Source organism: Berghia stephanieae, chromosome 7 (genome assembly GCF_034508935.2).
Source record: "Berghia stephanieae isolate SIO BIC M18660-M18661 chromosome 7, UCSD_Bste_1.3, whole genome shotgun sequence".
Taxonomy (NCBI): Eukaryota; Metazoa; Mollusca; class Gastropoda; order Nudibranchia; family Aeolidiidae; genus Berghia; species Berghia stephanieae.
This window is the reverse complement of record NC_088366.1, coordinates 37848879-37863697: the sequence shown is the minus strand read 5'-3', so window position 1 is coordinate 37863697 and position 14819 is coordinate 37848879. Positions and strand designations below refer to the sequence as shown.

The following is a 14819-nucleotide window of genomic DNA, read 5'->3' as shown; positions in this document are numbered from 1 at the left end:
CTACGTAATTACATGATAAATATATCCGTATCGTCTTTAAATTTTTGTTAGTGAGTCAAATAATCAGTTGAGTGTATGTGTGTAGGTGTGTGTGTGTGCGTGTATGTGTTAGTTTTGTGTGTGTGTGTGTGGGGGGGGGGGGGGGTTTGTTTTTTTTGTTTTCTGTTTTTTTTGGGGGTTTTTTTTTTTTTTTCGTTTTCTTCTGGGATTTTTTTTCCAGAATGGTGATCGTTTCCTTATTAGGAACTATTATCGTGTTCTCCTTTTGGCAAGTATCCTATTCAAATGCCTGCTCGAAAGTTTGGGTTGGTTGGGCACAGAGGAAGATTCGTCAGGTATTCTTTTCTTTTTTTCTTTTCTTTCTTTTTTTGGTGGTGGGGATAATTATTTTTTTCTTCTTCTTCTTTTAAAAAAAAAAATTGTTGTGTATGTGTGTGTGTGTGTGAGGGGGGGGGGGGGTTGCCTTTATTACATGTTTTCTATCTATGATAGTGGTTTAACACTCAATAACTATTTAATTTAAATGACTAGTATTAAAATTGTCAAAAATATTATATTAGTCATAGTAATATAAGCAGCCCAAAATATCTCTTAAGAAGCAGTTTTTTTTAAATATTATAATCTTGATAACTCAGTGAGGGCCATCAATATTGGCTTGAATTTAGCCAACATTTTTCATTTATTTGAACAATGTCGATACATGTCCTTTAACTTCAGAAAATTTTGTTATAAGTTGTACCGTCTTGAGTAGACGAGCTGTATTACAGAATTGTAGATTTAATTCACGGAGAATTCAATGAGTTAGTGGCAGTGAACGAGGTAATGGTATAGACGGTATGGAATTTGGCGGCTTTACAACACGCAAATTAATTCCAAAGCCGAAAGCACAACGTTGCATTTAATCTAATCTACATATACTAATACCAAGTCCTCAATATTTTCAGTACTTCATTCGTTAGCTAATACTATTAAGTATTTGATATCCACTTTTGCCCTGACGAGAAGTTAGAATGTCAACGGGCTGGGCTTTGAAATGTCTACGGGTTGAAACTGGATGAAATAGGATGATACAGAACATAAAAGCCCAGTTCGGCCTAAGAACAATAATTTGCCTATGTTCTTAAACTCAGAACAATGGGTTATGTTATCAGGGGTGTTGGGATTGTTATTTTGATCTGGGTAGGGGTCTATAGATAACAACATCAATATTAGAAACGTCTCTAACGTCTGATAAAGCTAAGATTACTGGCCAAAAATATATTTCTAACTTTAGTTAAAATTTGAAAAATAAAAACACGGAAATATATACATAATAAGCTTTATATATTTTAAACAATGGTTACAAGAAAAAATACACAATTTTTCTCAATAATTCTGTATTCAAACAACTTTGTATGCAAATGTTGTATTCCAGATGTGTAATTTGGCTTATCACCACTCAATGTGGTAACTCAATAGATATTACTAATACTAACTTGTGTCTATGTACGCAGTGATACAGACCTGCCAAGCATTCGACTTATAATTGTATTATAGTGGGATGGCAGAATACCATTTCGAAAGGGATTTGTGCTGCGTTGTAGGTTAACAAATCATCCCCATCGACGTGTAGAAATACGCAGGTCTGACATCTGAACCCACTTTTCAGCCTAGTTTAACATTGTTGTATCATGGACAGTATTTTGCGTCTTTTTTTTTAGATTTCCATTACAACAATGAGCCAATAAGGAAATGGGTTATCAGACCTGAAAATAAGTGCACGTCGATCCACATCAATTTAAAAACCATCACCATCACAGACAATAATCACTACCACAAGCACTTTTACAACAGCCTCATTACCATCAGAATCGCTACCACCATCATTTGCACCATATCATACGTATCAGCACCCCCATCCACATCACTACCACAGCATTATACCTACCATTACCATGGTCATATCAACTATTGCCACCACTAGCAAAAGCATAACTCTCATGTCAGCCACCACCACTCCAGAAAACAATCATTTTAAATACCAATATCACAGGCGTACACTATAGCGTCACCATTGCCTTCAATGTTATCACTTCAGCTTCTTGATCATTGACACCACCACTACAAGTAAATTATGGTCGTTATCGTCCCCACCACATTATTCTTATTATCACTATCAACATCACCAATGCATCAGCTTTGTAACTACCACCACCACCACCACCATCATCATCATCATCATTTCAATCAGGGATCACCATTTCAATCACGACCATCACAAAAACAACAAAATTAACAGCATCATCACTGCTACCACCACCACTAGCACTACTAACTACTATCACCACAACATCGACTACCACCACCAGGGCCCAATTTTATGTAAGCGGACTAGATTTAGTTATTTACTAGTCTAGTAAATGATTTGCTAGCCTTAAGCCGAGGCGGAACAAGTGTCTAAAAAGTGGGATTTCATGAACGTTTTCTAGTCTCTGACTAGCGAGGCTCTTGCCGAGAAGTGGGCGTTGTTAGGACGGTGCCTAATTCAGCTATTTTGTGCTTGTAACATCAAGCTCTCTAGTACACAATGGCAAGTAAGACACCAGCCTTGATATTTTCAACGCAAAAGATTTCCAAAGAAGAAATTAGCAACACCTCCGTTCCGTTTCATATTTGAACTTACTTTTGCCGTGATTAATGAAATCACATGATATTGACTGTCGACTGATCAGACAACAATGATGCCCATGGTCGACTGTCAATTATATATTTAGGCCAATGAAAGTGTCAGTGAAAATCAAACGAATTGAACTTTTAAAAAAAACAACAAAAAAAAAACAACGGAAAATGTGTTCTGACGAATCACATTATTTCAGTCAGTGTCATGCCAACAGAATAATTTTTTGTCTCCACTATACTTTCTAGTCGTTTGTTTTTTTCTTTTGTTTTTTGTTTGTTTGATTTTCTTCGTTGTTCTTTGAAGCGAACCCTTCCACTTCGAGTCTCCGTTCATTTGCAACCTGCTAACCGATTAGATTCCGGGTTTTTTCCCTAGTTTTTACTCACAAAAAAATTGTACTTTCGAAGGTCTAGCATATCTTACATTTTTAAAAAAGTAGTGACAATACCAGCAGGACACCTTTTGCCTCTGTCATTCGTAACCGAAGTATTTTCTTTCCGAATCGAAGCTCTCTCTATCTAAAAATAGCTTATCGACGATATTACGTATCCTCGTAACTAGTCTCAGACTAAGCTTGAAGTCCGGCCTCAGCAATAAATGACTAAAATTTAATCAAACTTAGTCTGAAGGTGACGTGATTTTAGTCTGGGAAATATTTGGTCATCTCACATATAATTCGATTTTTTCAAGTCCTTAGCTAAAATCAAAGACTAAGCGCTAGTCCACGTCCATAAAAAGGGGCCCAGAGCGTCACTATCGCCATCATCACCATAACAAGTAACAAGGTCACCACCATCTTGCAAACTTCCGAATATTTTTTTTATTCGTTGAAGTTGGCAGTTCTAAAATTTACAGACGGCTTAGACTTACGTACGAATAATTTTTGCGAAGTTGAATAACGGATACTGTGACCCATTTATTATTGAAAAACTCAATGCTGCTTTTGATGTTTTTTCAATTTTTTTTTCTCCGTCCCGCCATAGGTTAAAAAAAGAAAAAAAAAAGAAAGAAGATATCGTATAGGCCGTAGACTATACAGCTTGGGTAAGAAGGGGGGGGGGGGGGGGGGGTTGACAAGACTTGATAATGAGCGTGGACTAAAACATCGTTAATCATTGTCACAGTCACAGGAGAGAGCATTTAACGAACGGGGATGGTGGTTGTTGTTTCTGTAGGTGCAGAGAGAGAGAGAGAGAGAGAGAGAGAGAGAGAGAGAGAGAGAGGGGGGGGGGGATAAAAAGATTTTAACTTTGTAATATTATTTAAATATCTTTAGCAGCATTTAAAGGACAGATAAAGTTGATAATAATAATAATAAATTATGTGTGTGTGTGTGTATGTTTGTGTGCGTGCGTGCGAGTGTGTTTGTGTGTGAGTGTTTGTATATTTGTCTAATTTCAGAAATTAATTTTTATCTCATTGTATTTCATGAAAAAATTTATTTTATGAAGCGGCTGAATATAGATATGTGGAAGGTTAGATATTACAAGAGGTTTATAAAAATGAAACGAGTCTCATTTTGTTACATCACATTCTGTCGATTATACTTTCATAATTAATTTAGCTTTCGTATATATGAAATTAAAATTAAATTTGATCTGGATACCTGATTTCTACTCTGATCTAGGTCTCTCATAGATTTAAGATTTTAATCCAAATGAGAGCGATCTATAATCAAGTTTTAGTCCAACTGAGTCACATGATTAGGTCTGTCTAACGGTTGATCTTTTCTTAATAAAAGTAAACACGCTGCTCTGTCTATGAAAGTTGTAAACATACTCATCCGTCAAACTGGAAAAGTAACATAATGTGACGTTGGATATTTCAAGAACTGTGAACGTTTTATTAACTATGCCATTTTGAGCACATCTGCAATGTGACTAATGACTCGAGCACGTGGAAAATTAATGTAGATCGTCCCCATTGAAAAAGAAAAAGAAAGAGTACAGAGGGGAGGACGTTGGGGGAAGTTGGGTGGTTCAATCCTTTGGCGTGTCCAACCCTCCCTATTTAATTGTGTCTACGATGAACCCGAGACAGGTATTGCTGTCTCGAAAGGAAGTTCCCTCCACTGGGATCTAGGTTATTTTACCAAAGTTTATAGTGTCATTAGGTTACTTCATGGAAATTTGTAAAATCTGAATTGACCGTTCCAACACTTGTGGTACTTCGTTTTACAAAGAGATGAAAAAAGTTGAATGAAATATTGTTGATGTCCCGTTTCAAATATTTCGTAGATCTGAATTTAAAAGCTAATCAAGAGTGGCAGTTATTAATATTTTGATCAATATCATTGACAAACAGAAATTATATTGTTTTCTTAGTTTGAAAGGAAGATTCAATTTAAGATTTGATACTAAAAAAGTATAAAACAGACAGACAAGATAAAGTCTGACTTATGCCCTTAACCTTTACTCCCACTCCCATAATGTTTTCGGTTTTGTGTATTTTTCTCTCCCAGTTCCTTTTCTCTTTAAATGATATAGGCTAGTAGGCTACGAGTTTACATCTTCTGTAATCGTGCCATAATTATACATAGAACATACGCAAGCATACACGCACTACATACATAAATACGTACATACACATAGATACAAATATAACTACCTACATATATACATACATAGATACATACATGCATACATAACATACACACACGAATCTTAAAGTGCCTACAATAGGACTTGTATAAACACACTTTCCCCCCCCCTCCTCCTCTCTCTCTTCTCTCTCTCTCTCTCTCTCTCTCTCTCTCTCTCTCTCTCTCTCCTAGGAAATTGGTTTTTGTAATGCAATGGTTTCTTATTCAATATACATAATATCCATATTTTAAATATCATCCGATCGTTTTGTCAAATCGCATGTAATTTTAAATTGTTGCCCGTCTCCATTTCAACAATAATATCTAGATAAATTGATCAGATTATAAAAATTTGAAATATTTAAATGTTAATGTCGTTTTGTATCTGGCATAGATACCCCTATATTATAATAAATAAAATGACTAAACTGGACATCATCAATCATTACATTCACTTTGAACAAACAATTGTTCAATTTTGAATGGATTAATTGAATGTGCATAAAACGTCGTGATAGTTATAAGGGTCCGTATTTATAATTTATATTATAATATTCATTAGGGTACTTTCTCTCGTCCAGTGAATTGGGCTCTATGCTTGTGTAATATATATATATATATATATATATATATATATATATATATATATATATATATATATATATATATATATATATATATAATATATACATACATACATACATACATACATACATACATACATACATACATACATACATACATACATACATACATACATACATACATACACGTATGATATACATATACATGCAGGTGCAACGAAAAAGCCCCTGAGCTTTTAAATTGCAAAACGATTTGACTTTGACATAGATAGTAGGCTAATTAGTTCTTGACCAATAATATACATAGGTATTGGGATAATTTTGACACACCTGTTGAATTTGAGTGACCTGCCCCAATTGGTTTGACTATGGAATAAATGAAGAAATGGTTTGGCATTCAATCCCTTTACATTGAAGGGAATTTTAAAAGCAGTGTAATTTTTGAAAGTCCCAGTATTCCTCTATAAAATTATATAGAAGGATGTTAAAAGTTAAACGTATTATACCTGTTCATCCAGAGCGACCTAAACTATATACAAAGGATCTCCATTAAATATGCCAATATATCAAAACCTATAACAAGTTGATGACTTACAATACTATATCACATAACAAAAAGTAGTTCTTCAAATCCATAAGACCCATGGAGCCGGATTTTATCCCGATTTCTATAGCGTAAAATGGACACTTGTTGCTATCATTTGGATAGGATAGGACGCTGGTCTATCTTAGTTCTTTCCACTAGATATAATTGAACCTGCTACCCAATTAATGATGCAGGGGGAACACGGGGGTCAGAAAAATCCCGACTGCACCTGGGATCGATCTTGGTCCTTATGTGTCTGAAGCCAGTGCTCTACTAACAGAGTTATCTGGACCCTCATATCACGTAAAAGATACCATAAATTTGAGGGTGTCGATGAGGAACTCCAATCAATGGTTAAAGTGGTCTCAAGAAATATCATTCCATGGCAAGAATAGAAAGTAATATGGAATGATGAAGACAGACATGGAGGGAAACCAAGACAGTAGTAAGAGTTTACCCCCCTCCCCTCCCCCCCATCCCCCCCCCCCCCCCCCCACCCAACCATGACACGAACAGGGAAGTTGACCCACGTGCGTGGAAGATACCATGGCTTATTGATACAGGAACATATTTGTTTCAAAGACTTGTGTTTTGTTGGTTTGTTTTTTTTTTTTTTTTTTTTTTTTTTTTTTTGGGGGGGGGGGGGGGGGGGGGATTTAAAATTTTTTTACGGCGCTTGCGGCACATTTATTTAAGTCATATCATCAGCGACAGTAAAAAAGAAGAAAATGGAATAGTCAAAATATTCTACATTTACAATCAAAGCGCCCGCCAAGAAAAAGTAAGACAAAGGAGAATTGGTTCAAATAGGGAACAGATGTACGAGCCAAGCGGCAATGTACTTAGTTTGTGATCACCTTAAAGTCTCATCCAGACACCAAGACAGGATACCCCTATGAGGAATGCACTCAAATGTTTACAGAATACATCCAAAACAGAATATACAACTAACAATACCTAACAGAGAGATGATTTACAAGGGAAAAATATCTCCGACACTAAGACAAGACAAAGTAATCCCATTCCAAGACAAAGACAGAAAACAACTCGGAAAAACAGATATAGGGGATAGAAGACACAGGGTGGCCTCCTGCCCACCATGGAAAGTTTCAAAGACTTAAAAAGCCCTTGAGGTACTTTCGAGTTACCCAATGGCGGTGTAGTGAAGCATAGGCTATGAGTTACCCTGCGGATATCGCATAATATCAATAAATTTGAATGATAGCTGGTGGAATTCCAGTCTCAAGTCTAAGTGTTGCTATTTTCAAAGACCCTGAATGTCAGTCTTAACAAAAAGGAAAAGAAAAAAAAAAAAAACAACAAAACAGGTAATGACAATAACTTTAGGCACACGACCAGGTTTAAAGAACAAACACATACTATTTCATATATAAATAGCTGATATCATCTTTATTTTGCAATATTCATAATCATTGTCATCATCATCATCATTATCACTATCTTTTTATAATTGAAATAATAAAAAGGTGATAGTGATAGTGCGTAATAGTAATAATAACAGTTTTATTACACAGTGTGAAGATCAATCGTTTATTTCAGGATTGAAAACGTGTGGATATTATGCTGACAATGAGTATGTAGCGATGTTAGTTTTCAACTATGTGTGGCTATCACACTATAGAAAGCGGTCAATATCCTTTTATAAAACAAGATATATTTCAGAGTGTAGGGTTCACGAGGCCGAGGCTTTTCCTGCTTTTGATACCGCCAAACGGACAGCAGCAAATTGCTTGCTATCCTTTGAACAGAACGCTAATCTCCAGCAACTACTTTCCGTTATATCTAACAAATCCATCAACCCAATAGGGTGAACAGAATCTCAACTTCAAACAGAATGGATACAGGTCACTTTGGTTGTGAAGTGAGTGTTCTACATAATGAGCTATGCCACCCTCCCACTCTCCCCCCCCCCCCCCCCCCAGTAAAAAATAAAAAAGTTTATTGATCTTAAATCTTAAGCCTCTGGACTAACAATGCTGATAAAAAGAATATGTGAAATAAATCGTTGAATAGTCTAAATGGGAGATACTACTACTACTACTACTACTACTACTACTACTACTACTACTACTACTACTTCTACAACAACTACTACTACTACTACTACTACTACTACTACTACTACTACTTCTACAACAACAACTACTACTACTACTACTACTACTACTACTACTACTACTACTACTACTACTAATAATAATAATAATAATAATAATAATAATAATAATAATAATAATAGATCTTTATTGTCCATAAATATGGCAATCATTTAGTTACACTTGTTATGATAACTATAACATTGATCAGATCTCTCTCTCTCTCTCTCTCTCTCTCTCTCTCTCTCTCTCTCTCTCTCTCTCTCTCTCTCTCTCTCTCTCTCTCTCTCTCTCTCTCTCTCTCTCTTTTCCTTTCTTTCTTTCACGCGTGCGATATACACAACATAAACATATTCATTTCATTTTCAATTCGTTACATTTTTGGCAACTCAACACCAAATATTATAATCATTATCAATTGGTCACTTAATCTAACATTAAATAAATTAATCAGTCAATCAGTCAACGCATCAATCCTTGGTTTTTCTGTACCATATGAAATATTCAACAATTGCTGATGGAACGAACGTTGATTTATACTTTCGGCCCTTATAGGGTAAGATGGGGGAATTCCACACCCAACTTTTTAAGTTGGGTGTCAGAACGTTTCTATTGATGAGGTGATCACACAAACGGGGCACAAATATCCCACAGCCATTCAAACTTAGATTCTGTACAAATAATAGACAAAAAAGTAACAATACTTCACAGTTTCAATTTTTACTATTTATTAACATTTCCACTCTTTCGGGGCAATTCCACACCCGTCATGATAGACATGTAAAAACTGTGAAAAACCAGAATTAAACAAACAGAAACAAGAAATTACACCTGAAATGAGCACAACAATCTTTGTACATTACTATGATTATGATGAGAACAGTAGGCCATGTGATGAAAAGAAACTACAACTACAAATCAATTTCAAACAAATTTCTGTTCACTCTTGATGTTTGTCGAGGGACATAGTCAGGGTCATTGTCACTGTCGGTGTAGTCACTGTCTGTGTCACTGTTTGGTCTTTGTTGTAGAGTAGGCTGTTCATTTTCAAGGTCATTGTCACTGTCACTGTTGTCATTTGGAGGAGGAGGAGGAGGAAAAGCAGCAGCAGCAGACTTATTTCCTGTGCTTTTTCCCTTCCCCTTCCCTTTGCCCTTTCCTTTTGCCTTCTTTGCCGCTTTCTCTTCTTCCTCTGCCAGCAGTCTGGTGATACATTCCTCTGATGTAAGGCTTTCACCAAACTGCCTCTTGACTGCCCTCTGTCTGTTGACCCCATTGTCTGATGTTGGTTTCTTGATCATGGGAGTCAATCTGGCAAGAAAATAGTGTCTGATGGAGTTATGCTGTGAAAATGAAGCATTGGGCGGGGAGACAGCAGCAGAACTTGAAGCATTGGGCGGGGAGACGGCAACAGAACTTGAAGCATTGGGCGGGGAGACGGCAGCAGAACTTGAAGCATTGGGCGGGGAGACGGCATTCTGGCAGGAAGTAAACAGTGAGGCAACATCAGAGGATGGGACTGAGGGGGTTGGGGATGGAGTAGCTTTGGAGGGGGAGGGCGCATCTTGAAAAGGACGATCAAAGATCTCAGCCGACTGGTAGTGTGATGGTGAAACCTGTGATGGGTCAAATGGCATGACGCCGCATGATTTGAAACCCGCCTTCACGTTTCTGGCCGCATTGCCTCTGACTCCCACAGGCTTTTCAGGAGAGAGGGGAAGAGCTCTTTTGAGAGTGGGACCCCGAGATTTTGTCTCGAGAAAGACACAAGTATCTTCTCCCATTTGGTTTTTGCCGGGCCGTATACGCCGACGTCGAGGGGCTGTAGCACATGTGTGGTGTTTGATGGTAGTTTAAGTAACACAATCTGGTTTTTCACCGCCTCTTTAATTGTTTCAAAGTTGATATGTGAAGCGTGTCCATCAAAAATCACGACCACTGGTCTCTCTGGGGGCAAGCTTGGCAGGAAGAAGGAACAAAACCAGTCATGGAAGCAAACCATGTCCATCCACCCGTTTTCATTTGCGTTGTATTTTGCTCCTTCGGGTCCATTTTCTGTCCATTTGGACCTGAGATTTTTGGCAGAGTAAAGGATGTAAGGGGGAAGCATTAGTCCATCAGCCCTCGCACATCCCTGTACAGTGATGTTTTCTCTGCCTGACCCACCGATAAGCCTGAAGAGATGGGAAATGCCCCTCTCCGTGATGACTTTGATGCGCTTGGGGTCTAGTGGGAACCCACTTTCATCAACGTTGTATATTCTCTCCGGTTTTCCATGAGATCATTTTCCCTGAGAACATCCCCCAACAACTTAAACCACTCATCATAAACTGTCTTGTTGGCTGATGACTTCGCACGAGCCGCTTTCAGTTGTTCAGGTAGCCTCAGGGTAAGCTCCGGGTGGCGCTTAAAAAAGCAGTCCAGCCAGTCAACACCAGGCACACCATCCACAAATTGAGTATCCCGACCTATGGTCTTGATGTAGTCTCCAACTACTTCTTGGATTTCTGCCCTCGTCAGTCCAAATCCCCACTTGGAAAGGAGTTTTAGGGAAGTGGCAATCTCGTCTTCCTCACTTTTAGTCAGGTTGGTTGGTCTTCCGGCCCCTAAGAAAAACAGAAAAAGAAAAAGAAAAAAGGTGAGGTGGTTAGCACTATCCAGGTCCACCTATGTAGCAAAAAATAACAACAGCAACAACAAACATTGACATGACAATGAGTTGTGTATTTCTATGTTGTCAGGAGGATTTCGGTTCATCAAAGTGCATATTTTGGTCAGAGAACTACAAGGTTAAAAAAAAGCCTTTAAAAAGAACCTAATTATTAATAATAATTTTAATGAAGAGGAAGACGAAAAGAAGTGGAAGAGGTGAAAGAAGAAACAGACAAACCTAGAATAAGAAAGAGAAAATTGCCGGCTTTTTCACATGAGGAACAGACTTACCCATTCTGCTGTAGCGTTTCTTGACATGGTCACGGACTGTCCCCCAATTAAGGTTGTACAACTTGGCAGCACGTTTATATCCCATCTCTCCAGATGTAACGAGATTGACCGCTTTCTCCATGTCTGCATGGTTGTACGCCACTGTCTTCCTCTTATAATTCCTCACCATGATTAGTCAGTCTCTCTTGAAAGAAAAAGAAAATGAACAAGAGAAATTACTTCTAGATCTAGATCCAGCTAAAGCATTGGCCTAACATGCAGACCCATAATCAAGCTTATTCACTTATTGCTCAAACATATATATATATAATAGGCTACACACTTCCAAGACTGTTGGGTGATGTGCTATTCTGCGAAAAACAACAGCAAAATATGTCGGGGCATTTCCACACCCCATTGGTGTGGAATTGCCCCAATGCAAAAAACATGGATAATGACTACACTATTCACATGACATGATCTAGGGCCTCTCATAAGTGAAATAAAACCATTCCCATAGGATTTTGATCACAAAATTCCTTCCAAAGTGGAACCGGGAAATTCCACACCCTGAGGGTGTGGAATTTCCCTGACGCTTTTGGATCTACAAGAGGCACAGCATTTTAATGGTGGCACATAGAGCACGTTTGTGGGCAACTATTACATATCTAGTGAATGATTAAGCATTTCTAGCTTGGGCTTCAAATTTAGAGAACATTTAACAACATTTGGCAATCTTTGAAAACTATGAGTGTTCTACTTACCTTCGACACTTGTAAACAACTTTCCCTCAGTCTCAGAATGCAGCTGTTGCAAAGATGGCTACCTCTTGTGTTGAAACAGAAAGTAAAGGTCAAAAGCACTTTTCAAAATTAGAAGAGTTCCCAATGACTTTTCTTGCTTTCTTCCTGTGAAGAGCTAGATCTAAGAAGTTTGGGTGTGGAATTACCCCCGGTGTGGAATTCCCCCATCTTACCCTACTTTTTAGTTCTACATTTAATCTGACAAAACCTTCTCCCAGATGGTAAAAGACTAAATTCATCGTATAAAATATGTTTTTTATTGTTGGTAATTGAGAATGCTTTCCTTTCTATTGCTTTTCCATGAATTCTTTCTACTTCATCAAGAGGGTGGTTTATTATTTTTGATGCCTCTTTGTAGGCTAAACCATCGTACAACGCTTTATATAATTAAGCGAATAATAGGTCTTCAATCAACAAATCGCGAAATAAGATGAAAATAGCGGGGCAATTTTGTGTCGGAAGTAAACATAACCGCCGCCATTTCGATTTCCTCGAGACAAAAACATTGATACGAACGATTTTTCCGAGGATTTGAAGCAGGACTCTAAACGTTAAAGTTTGAAGTACATACCATTCATTAATACGAACAATCATACAACGTTTAATATGTAAATGAGTGAAAGGTTGTCATGAAACAAATAAATACCAAAAGAATTCATCACATAGGTGTAACTGTGCGTCGCTATTCAGCGCCGCCATTTTGAAAATCATATATTTTATCATTAGTCACTTTGAAGAGAAATCCCTTATATCATCAGATATTGAATGCCACATGAGCTTGAGTTTTTGGGGTTTTAATTTTTTTTTTTTTTTGGGGGGGGGGGGGGGGTTGGGGGGGGGGGGAAGGCAGGGAGTTATTTTTTTTTATATTTATACTTTCAAAATATTCACTATAGTATGCTATCGACCATCACATAAGGTCAAGCCTTTTATACATTGCAGTCACATTTGCCATTTATTTTAAATCATATGATATAATGTATAATGTCATAGATTTGTTCAATGCTTTTGAAAAGGGTAGACAACTGTAGCAATCATTTCAAACGGTAAGACGGGGGATACGTGCCCATAATTGCAGGTCTAATAACTGAACGGAATTATGGCCTTGATTTAACATTGTTGCAATGGAAAACATTTTGCCTTCGAGAGTATTTCCATAATAAGAATGAGACCATAACATATTTAGATTATCAGACCTGCAAATAAGTACACATTAGATGGCAGCCATCTAGACACATGTTCTTATTGTAATAGTTATTTCATAACACTGATATATATATATATATATATATATATATATATATATATATATATATATATATATATATATATATATATATATATATATATATATGACGATTGATTGAAAAATGCATATTCGATATAGATTATCTTCAGCAAGAAAAGCTATCGAAGATATTCATTATATCTGCGTTTTAGTTAACATCAATGATAATTTCGTCATTATAGTTCTATAAATTAAATATCCCTCATTAGTTTTTGTTTCACATACTTCCAAACTTAATTTACATTGTACATTTTTTTTTCTTTAACCATGTTCGTTTCACAAATTTTGACAGCAATCATTATTCACATTATCGAATATCATTTGTAGCTGCATTAATTTAACAATCTAAATAAAACAGATTAGCATTTTGAGTTTAATGAGCATTAGAAATTTTCTGTATAATAAACATATGCTTGAAAATGAATGTTTCATCATTTCAAGAAAACCAAAAAAATACAAATATTCGAATGAAGATGTCTCTAAAAAAATACCGTACAGAGTACCAATTATGTGATTGAAAATATTAACTTTAAATAAAAAAGCAAGAAGACCACTTGCACTCTTGAGCAACAAACTTGATAAATCGGTTAAAGCATTTCGGAATAATCCACAGATGATGGTGAATCATTGGAAATGTCAAAAAAGCTTGTGAATACTATTGCACATTTAGGTAATTTTGCGAATAGAATTTAAATTGAAAACTTAAGATAGACACTTAGACATAGTGATGACGAAAGTTGAAAACAATTAAATTTGATAAGTTAATTGATATAATCTTGACGATCGTGTGCAATATCCAAACACAGACATTCATACACATACACACAACTACTATACGCACGCATTCACACACAAACAAACACACACGCACGCACACACACACACACACACACACACAAGCACACATTGTCTCTATGCACAATATATAAGAAGTAATTTACACGAATATTAGAAATATTTAAATTGTCAGTCAGGGGGGCGGGGGGGAGGTTTGGGCGGCTATGGAAATGATTAGATTGATCTGATGAAAAGCCAAAATATTATGAAACGGGAACTGCGTGGACATTGAGTAAACAGAGGGACCAGCAGAAAGGATGGTTTCTACAATGTAGTGATAAAAAATATTAAACCAAGAACCTAAAACTAGAATGGAACGCACAGTAAAAACTTGAGGAGAGAGACTAGAAATTACAATTGAAGATTAAAAATGAAAGAAGACCATCATGCGAATACAAAGGGAAGTGGACACCTACAAACTAAAAGCAGTCCTCGCAAAACC

General features: G+C 36.8%; 2 protein-coding genes across 2 annotated transcripts in view; one reads left to right on the top strand and one right to left on the bottom strand.

The window, feature by feature from the left end:
* LOC144977200 (uncharacterized) overlaps nucleotides 1–14819 on the top strand; it is a 90586-nt gene that overhangs the window by 34822 nt on the left and 40945 nt on the right. The gene's annotated exons all lie outside the window — the stretch shown is intronic.
* LOC144976119 (uncharacterized) lies at nucleotides 10754–11793 on the bottom strand. The gene is made up of 2 exons (XM_078920301.1): nucleotides 11471–11793; nucleotides 10754–11133 (listed from the first exon to the last, which is right to left on the bottom strand). The coding sequence occupies exons 1-2, from the start codon at nucleotides 11637–11639 to the stop codon at nucleotides 10754–10756; spliced, it is 549 nt and encodes a 182-aa protein (XP_078776427.1). The 5' UTR covers nucleotides 11640–11793.